This window comes from Ascaphus truei, chromosome 2 (genome assembly GCF_040206685.1).
Source record: "Ascaphus truei isolate aAscTru1 chromosome 2, aAscTru1.hap1, whole genome shotgun sequence".
NCBI lineage: Eukaryota > Metazoa > Chordata > Amphibia > Anura > Ascaphidae > Ascaphus > Ascaphus truei.
This window is the reverse complement of record NC_134484.1, coordinates 73,226,203-73,250,016: the sequence shown is the minus strand read 5'-3', so window position 1 is coordinate 73,250,016 and position 23,814 is coordinate 73,226,203. Positions and strand designations below refer to the sequence as shown.

General features: G+C 40.2%; 1 protein-coding gene across 1 annotated transcript; it reads left to right on the top strand.

The window, feature by feature from the left end:
• The first annotated feature begins 656 nt into the window (after positions 1-656).
• CIBAR1 (CBY1 interacting BAR domain containing 1) lies at positions 657-23,318 on the top strand. Its single transcript, XM_075582752.1, has 9 exons — positions 657-807; positions 2,537-2,771; positions 5,061-5,129; positions 7,783-7,884; positions 18,312-18,317; positions 19,297-19,401; positions 19,895-20,008; positions 21,361-21,465; positions 22,358-23,318. Exons 1-9 carry the CDS (start codon positions 779-781, stop codon positions 22,454-22,456), a joined length of 864 nt encoding a protein of 287 aa, XP_075438867.1. The 5' UTR covers positions 657-778; the 3' UTR covers positions 22,457-23,318.
• The last annotated feature ends 496 nt before the right edge of the window (positions 23,319-23,814 follow it).

Genomic DNA, 23,814 nt, shown 5'->3' with positions numbered 1-23,814 from the left:
AGTTAATAAACCTAGGAAGATGCATTTTATTTTCATTGTGCACAAAGATTTCTATGAATATCACCAATGTTCAGCAATACTTGTAATCTCCCAACACTTCCTTGTTCACAATCAATTGCAAGTGAAAAAATAATCTGTCACATACTCATGGGTGATTAACAAATTGACACATCTCCCAACAGGACGAGGCGGCACCTAAGCGCTTAGAAAAAATTGTGGGTACGTAAAACAAAATATTACAGCCATAAAGTGACTGGATGTGACATCCCTCCAGGGAGAGACACTGAAACCCTTTTCACCCTAATAATAATAGCATGTTCTTGTATAGCGCTGCTAGTTTTACGTAGTGCTTTACGGAGACATTTTGCAGGCACAGGTCCCTGCCCCGTTACAATCTATGTTTTTGGTGCTTCTCAGGACTCCCTGGCTGCCAATTATTTAATACAACTTTTATCAGTAAGAAAAAAGGGAAATACGTTCATTTTCAAATAGGGCTGAGTTAAGCATCTAAAAACACCGAGAGTCACTCGAATTCTCCACAGCCTGCAACGCATTGATCCTGCCGTGCATTTCCTTCCTCTCCTCCTCTCTGTTATTATTCCCGCCACTACAGCCTGCAACGCATTGATGCTGCCGTGCATGTTTCCCCCTCCCTTCCCTCTATTCCCGCCACTGCAGCCGGGCGCGCGCAGGTGACGTCGCACGTGGACGCCATGGCAACGCGGTGTCCCTAGAGACGGCAGTGGCTGGGGCCTGCGGAGGCTGCGCCATCACCACCATGAGCCAGACCCCGGAGGCTAGAGCTAGGTAACGGGCGAGCGGGTCACCTCTCTGCGTATAGAAGGGAAGGGCGCGCCGCTTAACCTGCGAGGCTGATGGGGAGAACAGGGCAATAATGTAACGCGAGGCTGCAGCGTTTGACTGGTAGAGATACATTACCCGTCAGTATGTTTGCACGAGTCCTTGTTACGTCTCACATAGGATTGTGTCACTTTATTTCTCCTTACCCTTCCTAACACAGTTGTGTGTATGATTGTGTCTTGTTACTACTCCCTATCTGCGTAGTGGTGTTGTAGTTACATGTGCCGGTGTGCTGGCAGCTTGGATATAATACATACACCATCAGAAGAGAGGGGGGGGATCTTTATCATACTGCTGAGGAGAGGCTGGCCAGTGAATACACAGATGTCAACCTCCATGGACAAATAATTGGTGGGAGGGAGTGTGAACCAAACTTGCAGCATTATAATGTCAAAGTATTGCACACGGTCAGCAGCACTTCATTAAAGTGCATGTGAACTGGTCATGTTACATATCGGTCACACTGACCTTGCATTGTGAGAGCTGACCAGTCTAGTTACGGGCCATCCCTTGGGTTGGGATCGAGGTGCAGACATAGCACCCAGACCTCTGCTCATCCCTCATTGTCTGCTTGAGCACCTTCAAAGACATATACAGGCAGGTCAACTCTCACTGATTTTTAACATCTGCAGCCTGATATACCCAAATGGTGGGTCCCACTGATAAAAAGTGCCATGTTGTATCTGAAGCCCTAAATCTCACTGTTTTCTCCTCCCTATATTCTAGTTGTTTTTCTTATCACACTCGACTTTATAGACACATCAGTTGTACTTTGGCCCCTCCCTGTTCAATATAGTAGGAAGTGGGTTATTGCTCAGTTGACTGTCCACTTTATTTCCATTCATGCAAACGGACGTTGATCCTTAAATAACTATGCATTACCCTACCCCACTTTTCACTGTTGAATTGGGGAGGTGGTATAGACCCTTCCATAGAAATATAGGGTAACTTAACTTGCCTTACTTTTGTCCTTTTATACGCTACTGAGCTGACAGGAAATGTAAACCATCACTGCCATGGTTACCATTTAGGAAATCAAGGACTAGCATTTTGTATCGTACCATCTGCCTTGTAGCTGAAGTAGCAGGAATATGTATTTGTGAACTCGATTGCTTCCTGCCACGGACATATTGGTGAATAGTCTAAAACATTTTCCTTAACTTTGTTTGCCGTTACATGCAGCAGTGTTTGTTTCCATCACTCAGCCCCTTAGGCCTCTGATATAGTCGGTGCGCGCACAACAGAACGCGCGGCGTCACGCCTGTCGGCCGAGCGATCTGTGGCCTGAGATCCACAGCGACGTGGCTGTGACATGTTAGCGGTTCGCCCTCATTGGCTGAACCGCTCACGTGACTTGGCCGTCACGCAACAACATTTAAAAAAATTGTTGGCTGAAAATGCGGTCACGCTTCATCGCGTGTGCGGTCACGCGCTCTATGGCCTGCCTCATAGATTTGCGGCCTGTTCGCACCGTCGTGCGCAGTATGGTAACGGCCTGAGGCTGATTATTTGATGGCAAGTGAATTTTAGGGCTTGTCTCTGCACTTAGGAGACATCAAAATTACAGAATTGTTACCAGCAACAATGTGAAAAATGTTACCACATTCAGTTTGGTATCTGAAGTAGCTACTGTAACTTTTTATTGTACTGTAATTGCACTTGATTTTTCCTTCAGAGACAACCAGACAAGACAGATACAAGATACTGTTACTAATGTGGAAAAGCATTTTGGAGATCTGTGCCAAATCTATGCTGGGTACGTCCGTAAGACTGCTAGACTGCGCGATAAGGCTGATCTTCTTGTGAGAGAGGTCAATGCGTATGCAGACACTGAGACACCAAACTTGAAACATGGGTTGAAAAACTTTGCTGATGAACTTGCCAAACTTCAGGATTACCGTCAAGCAGAGGTATTAAACGGATGATTTAACTGGACAAATGTTTTTCTGTATGTTTCCAATGTTTTCATGACACCTATTGTACATTCATATAGTGATAATTCGTTACTACAACATGATACACGCGTTACCTGTGCATGATGTCTTGCATGTGTTAGTTTGCATGTTATTTTTTTCCACCTATTATATATTACTGTACTTTGGTGACTTTTTTAAATATTGCTATACATTCTAAATAAACATGTTAAAAATCATCAAAAATGTTTATAAAGAGTGAAACAATACATAGCCTGTTCCACTTGTGCAGATCATTTAAGTCACAATCCTATCTCAAGAGTGCTATCCTTTAATTGATAATACTTGTACATAACTTTTCGGTCTACAAACTGACTTCTATTTTGTCAATGGCGATGGTACACTTTACCTCTACCAAAACATGATATATTTCATTTTTATACTTTGAGGGAATTTTCTGAATTCCGTTAAAGCTAAAAGTAATTATTGACCAAGTTCAGACAATTTCTTTACAGCATTTGCCCCCCAAGCGCTGGCTACGCCATCAGCCTGCTCTCCCCAGTGCAGAGACATTGCCGGCATTGATCATAGCTTCTTCCTGCTCCCTCAGCTGCTGATGGATCAGTGCGCTGAATAATTATTTCCCTCTCCTGTGCTAATCACTAGTTTACAGTGTGGGAAGAGGAGCAGGAGAGTTTTCACCAACATTAAGCTGCTAACTGGAGAAATAGGAAGAAGTGTGTACCCTCCCCCCCCACCCACATACACACGTGTATTAATTGCGTATCTGTGTGTATGCAGCCCTTGAGCTATACCATGTTGCCTACCACTCTCTTTTAGCATACTGTTCCCCATGGGCCTCCATTAGCTGAATTTTTTTTCTTGGCTCATTTAAAAAAAATGTATTTAAAAAAAGTGTGTCTAAAAACAATAGATTCAATTAAAGAATAGGGGCAAAAATACTTTAATCAACTGTACAAATAGAAAAAAAAGTTATTGGTGCATGTCCTTAATGCAGTGTAGGCACACTGTTTAACTAAACGAGAAGATAAGAATAAGGACAGCAATCTAAACACTCGCGGTTAGTGGATTCTGAATACCTTATAAGGATTATAAGGAGTTCTTCCTTTTTTTTTTTTTTTAGGGATGCAGAAAAAAGTCCCAATATTTGCAAACGCCACGTTTTTCCGTGTTTGTGCTCTAAATCTTCTGGTCAAAATTTGCAGCCTTAGGCTGCGCTTATAGTGCTGGCGATGGCAACACGACCAATGATGTCGCCGTTGCCACCAGCGAAAGTTGTAATTGGATTTTCCGCGACTGTCACCAATCACTTCACCAAAGGGGGCGGACCGCAGTCTCTGGTTTAGAGACAGTCACATGTGGTGACTGTCTCTATCACGTGGTGACTGTGTCTCTCTCTCTAAAAAATCAAATAGACCCAGCTACCAAATTTTTTGCCGCGACGTCACTCCGTCGCCGTTGTGCTTACTATAAGCGCTGGCGACAGAGTAAATGTATTTGTTGTCGCCATCGCAAGGCACTATAAGCGCAGCCTTAGCTGGCACCCATTTTTACGCAAAAAAAAATTCTATCAAAACTAGTGATCAGCCTATGCTCACTTTGTGCGCCAACCCCGCCGTCCGAAAAATGACTGGTTTGACTTTTTTCTTTCCCCACTTTCTCTCCTCTCTCCGCACCTCTTTCATGTAATACCTTATGTAATTTAATTCTCTACCCCTCTTTCTCCTCCAGCACTCTTCCTCCTCACATGTCAACTGACATGCTGTTCCTTTGTCTGCTTTCTGTCTAAACTTTATTTGACTCTCCAAATCTGCCACCAAACGAAGTGTATTACAATGTCACCGATGGGCGGGAAAAAAAACTTTTTTTTAACATATTAAGACATGTTAGTCAAGTTATTAGTCTTTGCAAATCAGGATATTTAGTGACATGCTAGGATGATTGATCACTTTTACCACAGTATATCGGAACTGAGACTTATTTAACGTGTATCACATGCTGAGCATATTCATATTCTTTCAATTTTTCCATACACAATACTTTTGACTCCTTTTTGTTAATTGTATTCTTTCATCTGTTTGTTTTTGACCCTTCAAAAAAATGTTGTTAATGCCTTTTACTGCTGTAGATATCCCTGAAACATGGGATAGGACACTGAGTGTAGTATATAGGTTTCTATACAAACAATACATACCATACCAATATATTCATTAAATCTACCTCTGTTCTGGCTTGTAATAAAAAAATACTTGGGTTTATTATTAGGTTGAGAGGCTCGAAGCCAAGGTAGTGGAACCTCTGAAAAGTTATGGGGCCATAATCAAGCTTAAAAGGGTAGGTACGTACCTTTTTTTTGTTTTGTTTTGTTCGCATTGTTTAGTGTGCTTTGAAAATGTTGCCTTAACATGATAAACATTGATATACGCCATAGTTTATGTAGTCAAATTGATCTGTACTTTTCTGTAGGCAACTCTTCAACTCAACACAGAAGAAATCTGTGCCAACCAAATCCTGCAAATAGATCACAAAGTTTACACACCAGTCAAGGGCTGTAGCATATCCTCAATAAAGATAGTAAGAGGAGACAAATGCTAGAGGTTCCAATGTAACCGTGTGCTTTTATTCTGACTAATGTTTTGTCAGATTAACAAAGTTATATTGAAACCTCTGGTGTGTGTGTGTGTGTGTGTGTGTGTGTGTGTGTGTGTGTGTGTGTGTGTGTGTGTGTGTGTGTGTGTGTGTATTTTGTTTCTTGGAACAGTTTAAACTTAAATGACAGCAGTACAGAAAAAGCATCGGGTAACGAATAAGAATTTGCCAAAATAGAACAGTGAACAAGCACAAAAACTACTTTTAGAAAAAAAATCTGTGTTAAAACAGTGAATTGAAATACTTTAAAAACAACAACAAAAAGCAAATGCAGCTTCTTTAGAAAGTGACTTTCCAAAATCCCTCAAAGCAATGGATGTCAGTGCGTCGGTTTCCTAGGTATATAAAAAAGAAAAATATAGTGCAGATTTATTTGACACTAGAACGTGAATGAATAGACTAATTAGTTCCACTCAAGTTGTGAGTATTCAAGTGTTTTAGCACACTCCTTGGTGCATGCAGTAAGCTGGAACTTTGGGATCCCCTGTTTTGAGAGAGACAAGAAAACAGATAGACATAGTACAATAATGTTTATAAAATTAAGGAAAAGATGCTGAAAATAAGCTTTCACATTCATCAAAACAATCGCACATCTAGACCACAATCAGAGGACAGTGGAGCTCCGACAGCAGGCTCTCTCACCAGCTCTTATGACGTCACTTCCGGATCGTTATGTCACTCGGGGGGTATGGTAGTTCTCCTCTGGGGCCAGACGATTTAGATAGTTAACAGTCTAGAAAGTCCATGAGCCCTATGCGTTTCACTCTGCGAGCTTCGTCAGGGACTGTGGTATCCTCCGATCTCCACCCTTCAATACCTTCACGATGCAATGACGTCAGGACGTAATAGATAAAATCCATAAATATAAATTACAAAAACCCAAATAAGAGTCTATCCAAAATACCTGTTCTAAACCAATTTATAGATTTTAAAAAAATAAATGAATTTGGCTGCAAGAAACAAGACAAACAATACATAAATGAAAACATAAGTATATAATTCTGACAATGCTCATCTCCGATCAGGAAGCGAACCCGCAGGGCTGACGTAGGGATGCAAATAAACCGACCAGAGCCCAGGAACAGAGTCTGTAAGAGTATCCGTAGTCGGTAAGCAGGCAAAATGTCAGGGCTGGCGGAAGTGGTGCAGAATCCAGGCAACAGGGTAAGGGCAGGCAGCAAGGTCGGGGTCAGCAAAAGGGAAATCCGATGAACAGAGGAGGCACTGGACTGGAACCCTTACAATAATTAAAAATAAAAGCGGAAATAGGTGACAAAATTCATAGAACAATTACCAGAAAACTGACTCTAACAACAATCCTAACACAGTAAATAGCTGCTATCAAAAAGGCAGAGCCCACCTGTATATTTTAATTATATATACATTTTTTTTACTTTATTGTATTAAATCTTGTTATATATAAATTGGTTTAGAACAGGTATTTTGAATTGTCTTTGTGTTCTTGTAATTGACATTTATGGTTTTAACTTTTGCGTTGTGAAGGTATTTAACAATGGAGATCTGAGAATAGCCCTGATGAAGAGCGCAGAGTGAAAAGCGCAACGCACTTGGACTTTCTAGACTGTGGGTTATATATATCTTCTGGCGCCAGATGAGAACTACCATACCCCCTAAGTGACATCACGGGAGCTCGTGAGGGAGCCTGGTGTGTGCGCTCGCTGTGGTCAAGATGTGTGATTTTATCTGGTGAATGTGTGAGTGTATTTTCATCACCTTTTCATCAATTTTTATAAACATAGGCATAGTACAAACTGTTTTCTTGTCTCTTTCATAATGAGGGATCCATGAGTTCCAGCTGCAGAAAAGGCTTACTGCGTGCACCAGGGAGTGTGTTAAAATGCTTTAATATCTCACACCAAGTGAGTGGAAATAATTAGCCTATTCATCCACTTTCTCGTGTCAAATAGATCTGCACTATATATATTTTTTCTTTGTATATACCTGGTAATTACTTGCACTCTAACGTCCATTGCCAACGAATAAGAATTGACAGATTTGTACTGTTCCAAAGAACCAGAAACACAATGGAATTTACAATGAATCTTACTGCTTTTTAGTCTGGATCCACACTCCTGAGAAGAAAATAAGGATATCTTGGTAATAATATTTTAGGTTTCATTTTGGGTAGATGCAATGTACAAGAACTACAATTTGTAAATTGAGACTATTTTTTTAAATTGATGTAGCCAGCCTGTTGGCAATAAGAAGATATGCCTGACAGTCTCAGATCTGGCTTTTTTATGTTCAAACCATAATATGGTTGATAAACTCAAGTAATATTGACCTTTTTATCATGCGCATATCTTTTTTTTTATAGGAAGATCTCAAAGTGACTTTATCTGCTAGGAACCGAGAAGCAAAGCAAATGACCCAGTTGGAAAAAACGCGTCAGAGAAATCCATCGGATCGTCAGATTATAGTATCCTTAGTTAAAAAGTATCTCGTATCAACCGCAGTATGTGGTTTGTTGCTAGTTTAGGGAACTTTTGCTAGTCTTCATTATCAAAAATGAATAGAGTATTACTGGGGCAGTGTAACTTGGCGTACACAAACATTTTGTAAACAACCTAACAATGTAATGGTCTTTCTTTTTAAAGAAACTTAACTTAAACTTTAACCCTTTTTAGAAGTCGTCCTGGTGTACCATGATGTAGTGGCTACATTATGGGCTTTCTACCGAATTTTCATGGGGAGATTCCATTCTGTGCTCCCATGGAGCATGGTACACAATCTAACTGGCAGAAGACTCCTCTTCCATTCTTCCATTCCCGCTGTTGGTGATGCAGCAATCACGTGATTACTCCGAGAAGTGGTCATGTGATCACTGTGTGCTGGAGTTGCTGTGGCACTGGTACTGCAGGCCCCTCTGGCATTCAAAGGGTTAAAGCAACCTTTTGGCTTTTTGTTTATTTGGAAATAGTTTTCACGATATCCGTTGAAAGAAAAAGTACAGTGAATGTATATTAAACGATTCCCTTCCAATCTGTCACAGGATAAATCAGGAGATGGAGAGGAGCAGGTTCCTTGCCTGCGTAAGGTACTGTTCAATGTGAAGTTGTATTGCAGCAAAGGGAGTAAGTAGGAAGATAAAATCAAACCCCTCCCATGTTTCAGCTGACAGTTTGAAAGAATACTACTATCTCCCTCCCCACCCACAAAAAAGGGGAGAACAACCTGAATATGATGGCCTCTAAAAAGAAACCGTATTTCTTGTATAAGAAATGTAAAATCACAAACACAGAGATTCTAACTACTGTTGCGGCCGAGTTTATTCTTACCTTTGCCCGGTCTCGGCCGCAACAGAAACTGGGCGCGCGCCGAGGTGTCCCGGGCGCGTGCCGGAGCCTCGGAGGATCGGTCCTGCGATCAGGGCTTCCCCCTCCCCTCTCCGGGTCCCCCGGAGCCCCCCACCGCAATCCCCCACATCGCGGGACACCAGGGCTCCCTCGGGGAGCCCTGGGCACGCGCGCCATGCGCACACGCTCCCGATGAAGCGTGACCGCGCATCGATGACGTGCGGCACGCAGAGATAAATAAACGAGCAAGCCAAGAAACCTCCCGGCTTGCAGCACTAGCCAGGTGAGGTTAAAGTGTGCCGCCTCTGTAGGAGTTCTGCACAGTAATGTGTATTGATCTCAATATACTGGACTTGTTGTCGGAGGCTGTTTTTCCAGTTCTGTCCTTAGTGGTAACCTCATACAATGAATCCCGTCAGCCTAGTGTAATCTGACCAGTGAGTCTGCACGTGTCATCTGCCATCGAACTGCGTTCCACGTATAGTATCTATGTGGGAGGACTTGTCCTATGTTAACATGGGGACTCCTTTCTAAACACCGGAATTTCTTATTTATTTTGACTTTTAATTTGTTTTTATTTTTGTAGTTTACTGCAATTTCTTTAGTTACTATTTTTATACCATACAAGGGTTGTATTAATATCACATCGAAATCATTTATTTACTCATTGTCTGAGGTAATGTTTATCCGATTTTGATTTGTATGTTGGTACCCGTGTTACTACTACAGACAGTGCGATCAAGACTTCCACATGTCTAGTATATTGAGATTTAATACACATTACTGCGCAGAACTCCTATGTATTGCTACTGGTTTTATTTGTTCTACAACAAAGTGTGTGTGTCTGTGTGTGTGTGTGTGCGCGCGCGCGCGCTATATGGGGGAAAAACACTATAAATTAGCCTTTTCCAAGCGTTTGGTGTGCCTTTTTATTTTAATTTTTTAAATCTTAGTACAGTTTGGCACTTTAGCAGCACCGGCTCTAATCTTTTGGATTATTACTGTTATTGTGTGCCCTGACTCCTTTACACTATCTATATGTAACAGTCCAGAAACAAGGCACTCGCATACTGTATGTGTAGATAGAGCTTATGCAGGGAGCATACCGTTCGGGTGACGGCAAAGGAGCATTATAGAATATATATGATATAGAAAAATAGGACAACATTTCGACTTCCCAACGGGTGCTCTTGATAAAGACTACGTTGGGAGCCAGTTATTTTTATGATCTTTATTTCTTCACTTTTTTGTCCTGTTTATATTTTCACTTTTTACATGGTCTTGTTTATACCAAATATATATATACACATATATTAATTTTTTCACACTTTTTTGGATGTATGTATACATATACACATGCATGGTAGTTGATTAGCTCCGACTTCACTATTTTCTTTGTAACATATATACACACCAAAAAAAAACTATTCATGCCCTTTCACTGCCTTAAGAACTAGGAATTTGTTGCAGGCCCATTTGGCAGCAAAGCATAGAAACACAGAATTTGACGGCAGACAAAAAAACATTTGGCCCATCTACTCTGCCCATTTCTTCCATCTGCTGTAAAACATCCAAACATATTTGGTCATTGGCCTTCTTTCATATTTAGGAAAGTCTTATGTCTTTCCCAAGCATGTTAGAATTCCCTTACTGTATTAGCCCCAACCACCTCTTTTGTGAGGTTATTCCAGAAATCCTTCACCCTTTCTGTGAAGAAGTACTTCCTCACATTTTACTTGAGCGTCCCATCCTCCAGAGCAAGACCTCTTATTCTAGCGTACCTCTGTTTTCTGGATTATGCTTCCCTCCAGCACCTTGTTGAAAGCCTTTATATATTTGAAAGTCTCAATCAAATCCCACCACTCCCTTCTCTTCTGCAAGCTACATATATTACACCCTTCAGTTTTTCCTGATTTTTCAGTTTTATGATGTAGACCATGTATTTGTGCAAAAATGACTATCTCTTAATTTATTTGTGTTCTGGAGATATGGTATCCAAAACTGAACATGGCACGGTCGGTGAGGTTAGGCCAATTATCTATAAAGTGGCATCACTACCTCTATTTCGGATGTTAATTCCCTGTCCCATCCCGTTGGCTTTCCCCATTGGTTTGTTCCATCGCCTGCCTTATTTTAAGGCTGCTGAAATTACTTCTAGGTCTCTTTCCCCTAAAGTGGTTGACATTCTATTGCCATTAATTGTATATTTGGCTTGTGGATTATTTTGGCCCAAGCACATGATTTTACACTTTTTTAGCATTAAATTGTTGATGCCATGCTCTTAACAGTTTCTCTAATCAACCTAAATCATCCTTTTCCTTACCACCTTTCCCTGGGTTGTCAACAGTGTGCATATCTTTGTGTAATCTGTAGAAAGGCATACTTTATCTTCACGAATGTTCTTTAATAGCCATTAGTTTACTTTGATTTGCAATCGGACTGCATCTTTCATATTCATATGAGAAGTAATTACCAAATATGGAGCACTCCCGACATGGTTTTGAGCCGCTTGTACCGCAATTTTAGGCTAAAATAATGTTTCCAGGAAAATCAACATTTCTCTGTGAATGGGGATTGTATGACTAATGAAGGTGATGTTGACCCCACACTTGATTGTACGGATTTCTTTACAATTTGGCAGATCAAAGAGCTAAGATAATGTTTACCTCCCCCTACCAATCAGATGGTTGAGTCTTGTATTCAAATGGTTAACACTGATATGCAGGTACTTAAGAATAAATATAAAAAACAGAAGTCTAATAGTGCAGTCTGTTAACATGTTCCCCAACAATTTTCAGGCACTTAATCAATTACAGGTTTAAGATGTCTGCAAACCTGCTGACAGGCAGGACACTTGTCACAAACAAAACTTATTCTAGGGAGGAGATCTTGGAACAACTTCATGTTATAGCTAATTATTAACCTCTATTCAAGGATTCAACATCTGATATTGCAGACATGATTACTGAGGGGTTAAATCTAGCATTGATGGATGAGGTCTTCTCTAAACATTTTTTTAAATATCTCGTTCCAATTAGCCCTATGATACCCATATTTTACTCATTACCTAAAGGCCTGCAACACCCTCCGGGCAGGTCCATGTTCGTTGGTAATGACTGTTTTTCAGTCTATAGCAGTGTTTCTGGATAGGATAGTGAGATTCTTGGTCCCTATGGGGCCATCCTTTACATTAGACACCACAGAATTTCATTTTTTTTTTAAATCTATTGTAGATCTCAAGGCACCTATCCTAGTCAGGGTGGATGTAAAGGGCTTATACACCTAAATTCTGCATAGAGAGGGAAAAGAAGCAGTTGAGGGATCATTCCCTATATGATCAAACACAGAAATTGATTTTGGATTTACTACATATTATTCTTTATGAAAAATTATTTTTTGTTTGAGGACACTGTGGAGCTCCAATGTAGCACCGACATGCTGACGTTTATATGAACCAATTTGAAAATAATTTTGTATACAATAACTAAAGATCTATATGTATCTTTCTATCGCCCGTACCTGTCACTGTTACATAGATGATATTTTTCGTTTGGGAAGAGAGCTTTGGGACTTAACAGAACTCAATTGCTGCCTTCCAACTATAGGATTCACTATGGAACACAATACCACTAGCGGCCCACTTTCTGGATTCGAGGATATATAAAATGGGCAACAGGTTGTTTTCCGATCTATATACTAAACCCACAGATCGTAATAATCTCTTGGCATTTACTAGCTTCCATCTGGCACATTGATATGCTTGTTGCCTCGTAGCCAATTTATGCGTGTTAAATGCATTGTAGTAAACCCAATGTTTTGGCGTGGCGGTTCAATGAAGTGTCATCTAAATTTGAAAAAAAGGCTATTCACAATTGATTTTGAATAATACATAGCATATAACGATATATTTGTGATGTTTCAAATATATCCCTTAGTCACAATTTTTACTCTTCATTCTAGTCTCCGTCACAGATGGCATATTGGGGTAGCACACATGGGATACACTATGGTCATTACCAGTGGTCGACAAATCACCAAAAAATCTACTCGCGAACAAAAAAATCTACTCGCCACCTAGTACCACACGTGTGCTGCTTGGGCCAATAGGAGCTCGCCACAATGTTAAATCCACTCGCCCTTGGCGTGCAAATGTATAGGTTTGTCGAACACTGGTCATTACCACCTTTTATTACATTGTGAAGTGTCTTCCCTTAAAGTGCACAGCCCCTCTATGTACAAACCTTGACTAGATATTTTTTTTAAAATTTTTTTTATACCTTCTCAAAATCAATCCCATTGAGTAGCTTTAAATGTTCATTTTCTATATTCAGAAGTATATGTTTACTAGTTCATACATTCTTTATGGATGGTACTTCTGCCCTATAAATACCATTATGGATTTATATATATATGAGAGTATTTTCCTAATGTTTATTATGAATGTGAATTTTCCTCAGTCACTTAACGTTTTTTTATTGTGCCATTCAGTACACATCCCTATCCTTCTAGAGGCATTTTTGACGTGTCACTTTGATTACTTCAGGATCAATCTGTTTTATATACACCAATCTGATGCCTATATTAATTAATTTTTATTTTCTCCTCCCCTCCCCTTTTTTTCACTCTTCTCCTTTTTCCGTCTTTCACATCTCCTTCTCTTTTTTTTCTCTTTCTTTCTCCCTTTTTCTTTCTCTCCCCTTCAGCTTGTCCATGTTGACATGTTATTTGCACTTTTATGTGGTATATAATCTTTTGCTTTGTTTATATTAATATGTTATTGTTTTAATTTTCCTTTATTTTGGGAGTTCTGGGCGTTTTGGTGTTAATTTTGTCTTTTGTGTTCAATAAAGTTGTGTTTGTGAATTAATTTGCCACGGTTGCGGGCGCGTTTCCGCATACACGGGTGCGCATGACATCAGTAGTTTCACCCATCCTCAATGTTCGAATAATGAGGAACATTAAAGTCTTGTTATCTTGAATTTTTCTCCTAACCAATGGGAACCCGTACTCTTGGTAGTTTGTGGTGTAACGCGATAGGGGCGTGTTATAACGTCTGATGTCATGCGCGCTCCAGATCACATTTAAAAAATGCAGATTTTACTGCATTCCTTACACCATGATGAAGTGCTATATGCGCGAAACGAGTTGTTGCTTCTTTAGGTGTCCCCTGTTAGATCCATTAAAGTCATCTATTTTTTATATGTGAGCCCCCTCTGGATCTTTCTTTGCTGTGGATGGTGCTCCGTTTTTCTTCTTCCTCTTTGCTGCTCTATTCACAACATTTGCTGCGGAGTGAAAGGGTACAGCGGGAAAGATCTTTGGTTCCAAATAGAAATACGGCCAAGAAGGGAGAGAGAATTCTATTTGTAAGCACTTATAGTGATTTGTAGTCAAAGAATAGGAGCCATTATTTGGAAACATGGGGCCATTATTCAAAGTGATTAGAAGTTTAGGAATGTTGTTTACCTTTCCTCACCTCTTATCATTCCGTGGGGGGCCCTAATCTGAAGGACAAATTGTCTCCCAGAGACCTGAGGAGCTGTAAGAGACTAACTACCAGATTTCTTGCTTCACCAACGTTTGGAACCTTTCCTTGTTTAAGTTGTACTCAATGTGGCAATATGACAAAGGGGAGCACATTTACACACACCCACAAACTGGGAAATCTTTAAAAATTCATAACATTTTTATGTAACTCTGAGTGGGTGGTTTATTTGATAAAATGCCTATGTGACCTTGCTTACATTGGCGAGACCTCTAGACAGGCCAAAGATCATATTTTCATCATAAACCTATTTTCAGACGAGGGTATATGGAGATTCCGGTGGCTGCCCATTTCAAACATGCTGGATATGGGGTCAACCAGATGCACTATTAGGTCATAGATTGGGCGCCACCTTTGTGAAGGGGAGGTGACCATTTGCAATGTCTTGAACAAAAGGAGGCAAAATGTATTGAGCGATTGGATACAATGTTCCCGAAAGGACTTAACGGAGTAGGATTTGTCTGTATTTCTGTAAGATGTCCACTCCATCACTGTTGGAATGGAGGTTCTTAGATGTGAAAGTATATGCATCCATTCCTTCGTCCTCACTTTACTTTCTCCAGTACATACTTTCTAGATGGCCCTGCAGTTTGTCTTTTATGTGTCAGCGGTTGTGCCTCCATGCACCTGAATGAATGGTGGGTGATTATGAGAACAATGTTGTAGATAATACATGGAGTAAATCTCAGTGGTAATGAGGTTTATTGCTTCCCTTTGTCAAAGTCTCTGTTGTTTCCTGTGGTATTTTATGAACAGACAATTTCATTTTGTAGCTGTTTGATTCTCTGGTTCCCTTTTGGTCAGTCTGCTTTTTCAAGTTGCAATGAGACACTATTTTTGTTGCCGTGTTTTCCCTTTGCCCCTTTGGGAGGTATATAATGGGAAGAATGAGGTCTTAACTATTCGAGTCTCCTATTGAACTAACAGACGATGGGTCCCTCTAGGTATTTGTCCAAGATTGATTTAGGTGGTTTCATTAGGTTATTTTATTTCTCTTTTATTAATCTACATGCCCTTCTCTATATGGTGTATCATTACAAGTCTCTTGCAGATTGTGAGCGCTAGAAGTAATCAATTTGGATCCTCCTGATAGGTCATTGTTATGATATAGGTTAACTGTTAGAAGTATTTTGTATATATTTTCTTGTTTGGTGTGTTGTAATTTTTTATATATATATATATATGCAAATATAGCTGTATGCTCATCTGCATGTCTTAGGCAGGTCTGCAACCCCGCCTTTCCCCATTATCACCCAGCATACAGCACTTCCACTGCAGCAAGGGATTCTGGGAAATGACATGCAAATGAGCACACAGTGTCACTTTTTGCCTCAATAACCATTTTTAACATGGTTCCCTATAGGCTTAAGCTTGCTGCATGGTCACAGCTTTGAGCACAGCCAGGGTTAAGGTGCATACCCAGAAAACCACCCACAGACAGCTGTTTCGACCTTGATGGGTCTCATCAGTGTGGGGTTGATTTTACTGGGAATGCAAGAGAGGCTATGGGATAGGCTAAACCATAATACTGAGTTAAGTTATGGTGAGTAAAAAAAGTGACAAAAACCCTCCACAGGAAAGCAAATATGCAAATATAGCTGTATGCTCATCTGCATGTCTTAGGCAGGTCTGCAACCCCGCCTTTCCCCATTATCACCCAGCATACAGCACTTCCACTGCAGCAAGGGATTCTGGGAAATTACATGCAAATGAGCACACAGTGTCACTATATATATATATATATAGCCATGTGACACTGTTTTGCACTCTTATTGTGGGGTTCTCTGCTTACTCCGTCCGCTCTAGTATCTCTCTAACCCAATGTGACATTGGTTTTTGTCTTCTATATAAGGTTTTAGGGAGCACTACTTGGGAGTCTGGGTTTGTTTATTTCCTTTATTTACCTCTGATGTGGTGTCTTGTCTGCTGACTGGACAGTGGGCTTGCTTCCCCTCCAGGATTGGTTGGAAATACTGATCTTTGCTACCCTCTTGAAAAGTAAGGCTGCGCTTATAGTGCTGTAAACGGCTACGGATGCCGTCTCCCGTCTCCGTAGCCCAAGCGAAAGTTGTAATTTGAGTTTGGGAGACGTCTCTAGCTACAAGGGGAGTGACAGAAGGCAGAGAGGTGGGGACAAGAGGAAGGGGGAAATGGAGAGGAGTTGTAATTTTTGTTTGTATGCTGAATTTACAGTACTTTCACTTTAAATTACGGGAGAATTTACTATTTTAACGTTGTTCATATAGTATGTTTCACTTGACTGACACACACACACGCAATCAGAGCCGCCTACAGAAATCATGGGGCCCAGGACAAATGAAAGGAACAGCCCTTCCCCCCCCCAACCCATAGCGCACCTACCACGGAAAAACAAATTTTAGCGTACAACTTTTACTTAACCCCCCAATACATATAAAAATACACCCCCACCCCCCAATACATATAAAAATACAACCCCAATAATAAAACGCTGCACCCGGTGCCGGGTCGGCAGCGGCAGAAGTCAGCTGGGCTAAGCTTCCGCTTCGCCGGTGAGAGGGAGGCCCGGCGCGCACAGGAGCAGCCATTGTGGGACTGAGAGGTGCCTGAAGCGGGGCACACACACAATCCCCCACACACACACACAATCCCCCACACACACACACAATCCCCCACACACACACACAATCCCCCACACACACACACAATCCCCCACACACACACACAATCCCACACACACACACACACACACAATCCCACACACACACACACACACACAATCCCACAAACACACACACAATCCCACACACACACACAATCCCACACACATACAAACATTCACACAATCAATCACACAATCACACACACACACCCCCCCCCCCCTCTCCCTGCACTCACACAGACACATTTCCCCTCTCCCTGCATCAGATCAGAAGCTATCTGATTGGTTACAGCCTGTCACATGAGGAGATGTCTCTGTAAAAATCAAACTCTACTGACTACAGAGATTCATGTCGATCCATTGCGCCGTCGCCCCTACTATAAGCGCATGCTACAGATTTAATGCATTTGTTTTGAAGCGACGTTGCTGTCGCCGTCACTATAAGCGCAGCCTAAGGAATAAATTTCCTTAATGTTGGAGCTTCCACTCATGATGGATTTTAAGTGGGAGTATTAGAATTGGTTTTGCTTTAAGAAAGCGACTTGTAACGTAGTCTCCATTACAGCTCGTGTCGAGTTGATATTACTAGCTGGCGAGTAGGGCCGGCAGCAGAAGAACTGAGGACCACGGGAGCGGCGCAGCACAGGAGGAAGACAGCTGGTGGTAGGAGAAGAGGACCGAGGACCATGTCAGCGAAGCAGGGCAGCAGAGGAGTTAGACAGTGGGTGGTGGCGGCAACAGGAGAAGAGCACCGAGACCATGTGAGTGGAGCAGAGCGGCACAGGAGAATGGCTGGGGAGGACCTGGGCTATATCAGCGGCAGACACCGGAAGTCAGTAAAAACTTCCGGGTCGGACTACTGGGACGTGCTCCTCCCCAGCCATTCTCCTGTGCCGCCCTGCTCTGCTCACATGGTCTCGGTGCTCTTCTGCTTCCGCCGCCGCCCGCTGTCTAACTTCTCTGCTGCCTTGCTTCTCTGACATTGTCCTCTGTCCTTTTCTCCTTCGCTGCCAGCTGTCTTCCTCCTGTGCTGCTCCGCTGTTGTGTTCTTCAGTCCTCCTCTTCTCCCGCCACCGTCTTCCTCCTCTGCTGCCCTGCTCCACCGAACCCAGGTAAGCGAGAGGTGGAGAAGGAGGGGGGTGAAAGGCCGTGCACGCTCAGTCGCGTTTTTGCCATTGTACAGTGCCATTAAAAAATTGGAGGGGCAGTCCCTTTTTTATGTCTGGCGAGTAGCGTTTCGCATAATATGTCGAGGTATGTATGTATGTCTTTTTTTTCCACAAATAAGGCGTAATTAAGTACCCTTTTTTTTTATGTAATTGTGTCTAAGAATTACATTTGCCTTCCTTTACCACTATCTGCAGTCACAGGTACAAAACGTCTTTCGTGAAATCCCAGAAGAAGATGCTTTGACGACCTTTATCCGTTTCCTTACTTATTAGGGTTGCAAGCCAAAATGACTATATTGATTTTTTTGTTCAGCGGAAAAATACACATTGCTGATATAATGGATTGCTGTTGTGTTGCATCTGTTTCACCCAAAAGACTTACGGTGCTTTTAACGTGACTTTATTCTCAAAACTGATATATTACAACTGTATTGCTAAACAAAAATATGACATCGGATCTGCAAAGTTTAGTTCTCAATATCCGTAAATATTTAAAACGCAGAAATCTAAAATTATCTTAAGAATGTTGTATTTATTTTCTGTTCATATTCTATTTCACGCCCACTGCCCGAAAGGTTTGTCTGTTTTTAATCCGATTGTATGTAATTAGCTGCTTAGCTTTTTATAGATGATATTGAAATGATTTACTGAAGTGTTTGGGGATTTTAATTAGCTAGCACAATATTACCCTCCACCATATTCTTTGCTTTTGGCTCCACTGCCTCAAATGAGTCTTTCTATTCTTCTATTGTGATTTCACTGTAATCTACAAGTTTATTTCCCTGAGACCAGCACCACAAATGCAAGCATCTGTTTTAATGTATTTGTCTGTGCGTTCGTTATAAGGCTACGCTTATAGTGCTGGCGACGTCAGGCTACAGTCACTGGAAAAATCAAATTGAGATGACTTGTAGCGATCGCGACCAAGCTGTTGCGTCGCGCTTACTATAGGCGCACGTGACGGCGGATATGCATTTGTTTTGACGCGACGTCACCGGCACTATAAGCGCAGCCTAAGACTTAGAGTATAAGAGCTATTGTGTCTATTTAAAGGAAATGGCCGTAGAGAGCTGAAGCAAATAGTCCTGATTCTTCATAAAAGTAGAATAGATCTGACGTCTAACTGTGTGGGACGGAAAATATAGAACTCGTATTTTCTGTATTTTGTTTCTCTATTAAGGCTGAAACTGAGCTGCAAAGGGCAACAATGGATGCATCTCGAATAAGTCGGCAGCTCGAAGAAACTATTGACAATTTTGAGAAACAGAAATTTAAAGATCTAAAGGTAAGTGCATTGAATTATATATGCGTTAATAGGTATAAATATGTGGTAACTATTACAATTATATTTTATAGCCTATCAGTGGAATATTTACCATATCAGTGCTACAGAGCCCCTTAAGCATTTGAATGATAAAGCAAATTTATTTCTAAATGTCTCAACATTCAACACTGTTAACTACAGTTTGTAAAATTTGCAACTGTGTTCTTTTTAGGTTTCTTTTTTTATCCAAACACTTTGTTGTTTTAATATGGCCTTTAGGTGAAAGAGTCCTAATTATTTTATTAGTTTTAGATATTGAATTCCCCTTTTAAGTTCCATTCCCACTTGCCACAAAAATCTATTTTGGCACAAAGAATGTTTTTTTTAACTTATTGTAAAATTGTTATATTACAAAGTTTAATATGGAATAACTATAACGGTGCAATGTAGTGACATGTATACCATATGGACGCTGTTGATATTACAGTATTTCTTTTGTATGTTTTGTCTTTAGAAAATATTTAGTGAGTTTGTAACTATTGAAATGTTGTTCCATGGGAAAGCTCTAGAGGTTTTCACTGCTGCCTATCAACATATCCAAGACATTGATGAGGAGGAAGATCTAGAGGTAAGATAAAACTAAGCCTTATAAGTATAATTATTTTAGCCATAAGTTATGTTGCAGTGCCAAAGTCATGGGGAAATGTCTTCACTCCCAATTAAGCTATTACTATACCAAGACATATTTCCCTAGCCAATTCCAATCTGGTTTCTGCCCCAAACACTTCACAGTAACTACCCTCCTAAAAGTTTGCAATAAGATCCAGTGTGGAATGGAACTGGGACAACTCGCTGGTGCAATATTCCTAGATTTTGCCAAGGCTTTTGATACAGTCGATCATGCTATCTTGTTAAACAAACTTCAGTGCTCTGGAATAGGGAAACATGCTTTAAACTGGTTTGATTCCTACTGATCACGCAGATCCCAATATGTGTCTATCTCGGGCACTAACTCCAACCGCGTGGATATCACATGCGGAGTCCCACAAGGTTCTGTTCTGGGGCCCCTACAAGCGCATATTTTGGTGCGGCACTAAAATGTATTAATGAAGAAAAAAAACACATATATTTATATATTAAGGTTTTTATTTTGTATTCTAGGTATTAGTAGACTTTGGACCTTCCAGCTATTTGCCATGATACATTGACCTTGTCGCCACATCTGTAGGCCGCCATCATTTCTACATTTAGTATTCCTTCATCGTCATGTTTTTTATTTTGAATAGTAAAAGTCGATGAATAAAGGATTCGCAAACACACACAGACCCTGTAAGCTTAGGTCCCAACTCCACCACATCACATATGTCAAAAAGATTGCTCATAGAATTGTGACCTCATTTATAGAACAAAATATCTCACCTTTTTAATTACAGTTCTTGCTAAGTACCTTTAAATTACCAGTCTATTAAATACAGCTCTCCCTCCTTTAGAGAGGTTATGTGAGAGCTTTTTGCAGCAGGGTTGGGACCTACAGGTGGGCCATACTGTGAAGTGGTTGTTAGCTTAAAATTCTTGGGCCAAAGAATTGAACTAAATGACCCTTATGAGAAGATATACAGATAAGTATTTAACTATATACTATGTCATGTTAGCTGTAGTACTTGGCCTTTTTGTTTTTTGTTTGATTGAAGGATAAGATAGAGTCTGTCAGTGGATTTTTGTAAATCACGTTTCACTGAGATGTAAATGTCCTTGTACTTTGGGGGGTTTTTTTGCCACTTTAACTTTGTAAAGTGATTTAACCCAATTTACTACATTTAGAAATTGCAAATTAAGCTTGGTACTTGTGGTAAATGTAGAAATAATGTTTCTATAGTTTGAGGCAAGAAGACCAATGGATTTATACAAGTACATTTTATTTGAATGAAACCTGAACAAACTATCAACAACAAAAAAATTCTGTTTATTGCAAATTTCTAGGTGTTCAGAAGTTCTCTCCATCCACCCGATTTTCAGTCCCGTTTAGACATAGTTCGTGCCAACTCCAAGACTGGATCATTAAAGAAAGTGCCTGCATTGGTATCAGTAAGTTCTAAAATACTTGGGCGGAAAAAAAACAATCCTTGAAATTTGTGCCAGAATTTTTAGGTTCCAAGAAAATACATAACACACTATCAAACATGATAACATGTTTTTAAGCTTGTATATGTGCCCATAATATGTTGCCTTTGGTCTGTGGCACTGTGACTGAAAGAATATCACACACTGACAATCCCCTTATTCTGATGGGACTAACCTCAGAAGTGAGAGCAAATGTCCTACTGGTAATGTCAGGTAGATTTTTGCATTTAGTAGAAAGAAAATACTGTATAAAAGCATTCCTTGTTAGAAATGTTAAGTTATCCAGTTGTTGACTCCACTAGGTAGAAACAAGTTTATGAACACTGGGTTTACAGTTGCACCAGAAAGAGTCAAAGTGCAGATTATTCTTCTCTAGGTTTAGCAATCTCTACTGGAGATGGAGAAATCCGCCCAAATCCGTTAACCAGATTTTCTCACATTTTCAACCCAAGATCTGTTTCATGGTGTAAAATCCACCAATGGATTTTGTCAGTTTTAATCCACGCAGATTCACCAAAACTGCCATTTGATGTAACCCATGGACGGATTTGTACAATTCAATCTGCGGATTCAGCAATCTGTTGACCAAAGGATTGCTGAATCCTCAGATTGGATTCTACAAATCCGCCGATGGGTTGTGGAATTTGCGGTGTGTGTTGGCAATAATAATTTTAAATCTGCAAAATGTGAATCGCCCTTTTTGAGATTGGTCTGCGAATTTCAGCGGATCAAAGGAACCGGTCAATCCGCTGCGGATCCAAATTCGCCTCCAAAATTTGCCCAGCACTAATATCCAGATGCTTTTCAATTCCTTGTTGTCAATGTTTTTGTATGACATATTGTTTACTGTTTTCAGCAGCCTCAGGGGAACCGGCAAAAAAATAAAGTAGAGGAGGAGGAGGAAGATGATGTCGCTGATGAGGATGATGAGAATTCAACAGATGATGAAAATTAAAGCAATGTGTTACTTAAAAAGGTTTTAACAGTTCAAGAATGCGGCATGCCTCAGATCTGAAAGACTTTCCTATCACATGGATTCCACTAACTGATTGCCAACAATCAGGGATAGAAGATGGACTAAATGTAACATCAATGCAGGCAGGAAAAATGTGTGTGAGAAAAATGCTTATGGATCAGAAATAGTCCAAATACATTTCTTGGTATACCATTATATGCCAATTATATAGAAATTAAATGTCTGTAAAAGATATTAAATGTGCATACCATTAAGTACTTTGCTATTAAATAGGCTTATTTATGGAATAAAAGATCTGTGCCTTTAATAAAAAAAAAAAAGTGTTACATCTAAACAGTTCACCTGTGTAATAAGTATTTATTAACTCTGTTAGTAATAACTTATTAAGGGACCTGGTTAGTGTCAACCTGTATTTCTAAAATTCAACCACTTGACTGACGAAACAGTTGTTAACAGGTATTCCTCTGCTCTCTTACTGCCATAAGTAGAATAATTACTGAACTGTGATGGACTTTAACAATTGTTAGCGGCCAATCACTGTTTGGTAAATATCCTCCATTCGAATGTTGAACCAAATTAGTCAGTGTGCATAATGATTTCACCTAATTCTGTGATGAACTTCCTAACTTTTTTGTAAGTGTTACAACTATTTCACCATTAAAAAAAGGAACTATGTCATCAGAACACCATCATACTGTAAAAAATTAATGTTTTTGTCACTGTAATAAAATTCACATTGTGTTATTTTTTTATGATGACAATATGTTCAAGTAAGTGTTTATTTAATGTGGTTTTTTTTTCTAAATGTGGAATGCATTCATAAAATTGTGTATCAGTGGCATATATGGTCTGTGGCTATTTGTTCCAAAATCAAATCAATCAACAATGTAATCAAGATTTACTACAACTATGAGCACAGATAGGAAACCCATTACTGAAAAGGCAGACGTATATGGAGTCGTACGTAAAATATTACATTTCATAAAGGCCGTGTGATGTAGTGTACTAGAACAAGATGAAAGATTAAGATCCTGTACAGCAGAGGGATAACTCGCATTAGGGAAGGCAGATGTTCACTATATGAAAATATAAGTGTAAAGGAGGTATCTGCAGTAGAAAAAACATGGGTGTTGATGTTGAAAATTTGTTAAATCCTTTCAACACCCCCCCCCCTTTTTTTTAAATACTTTGAGCGTTTTGTTAGAAAAGTGGTGCCAATTGTATCTTCCCCCACATTCATGATTACCACTTGCAGTGATCCAGTGTAGGCTGAAGTACATTACTGCCGGTCAGATGCAGTCATTAGTTTTATCGTAGACTTTACCAGATAGTGCACC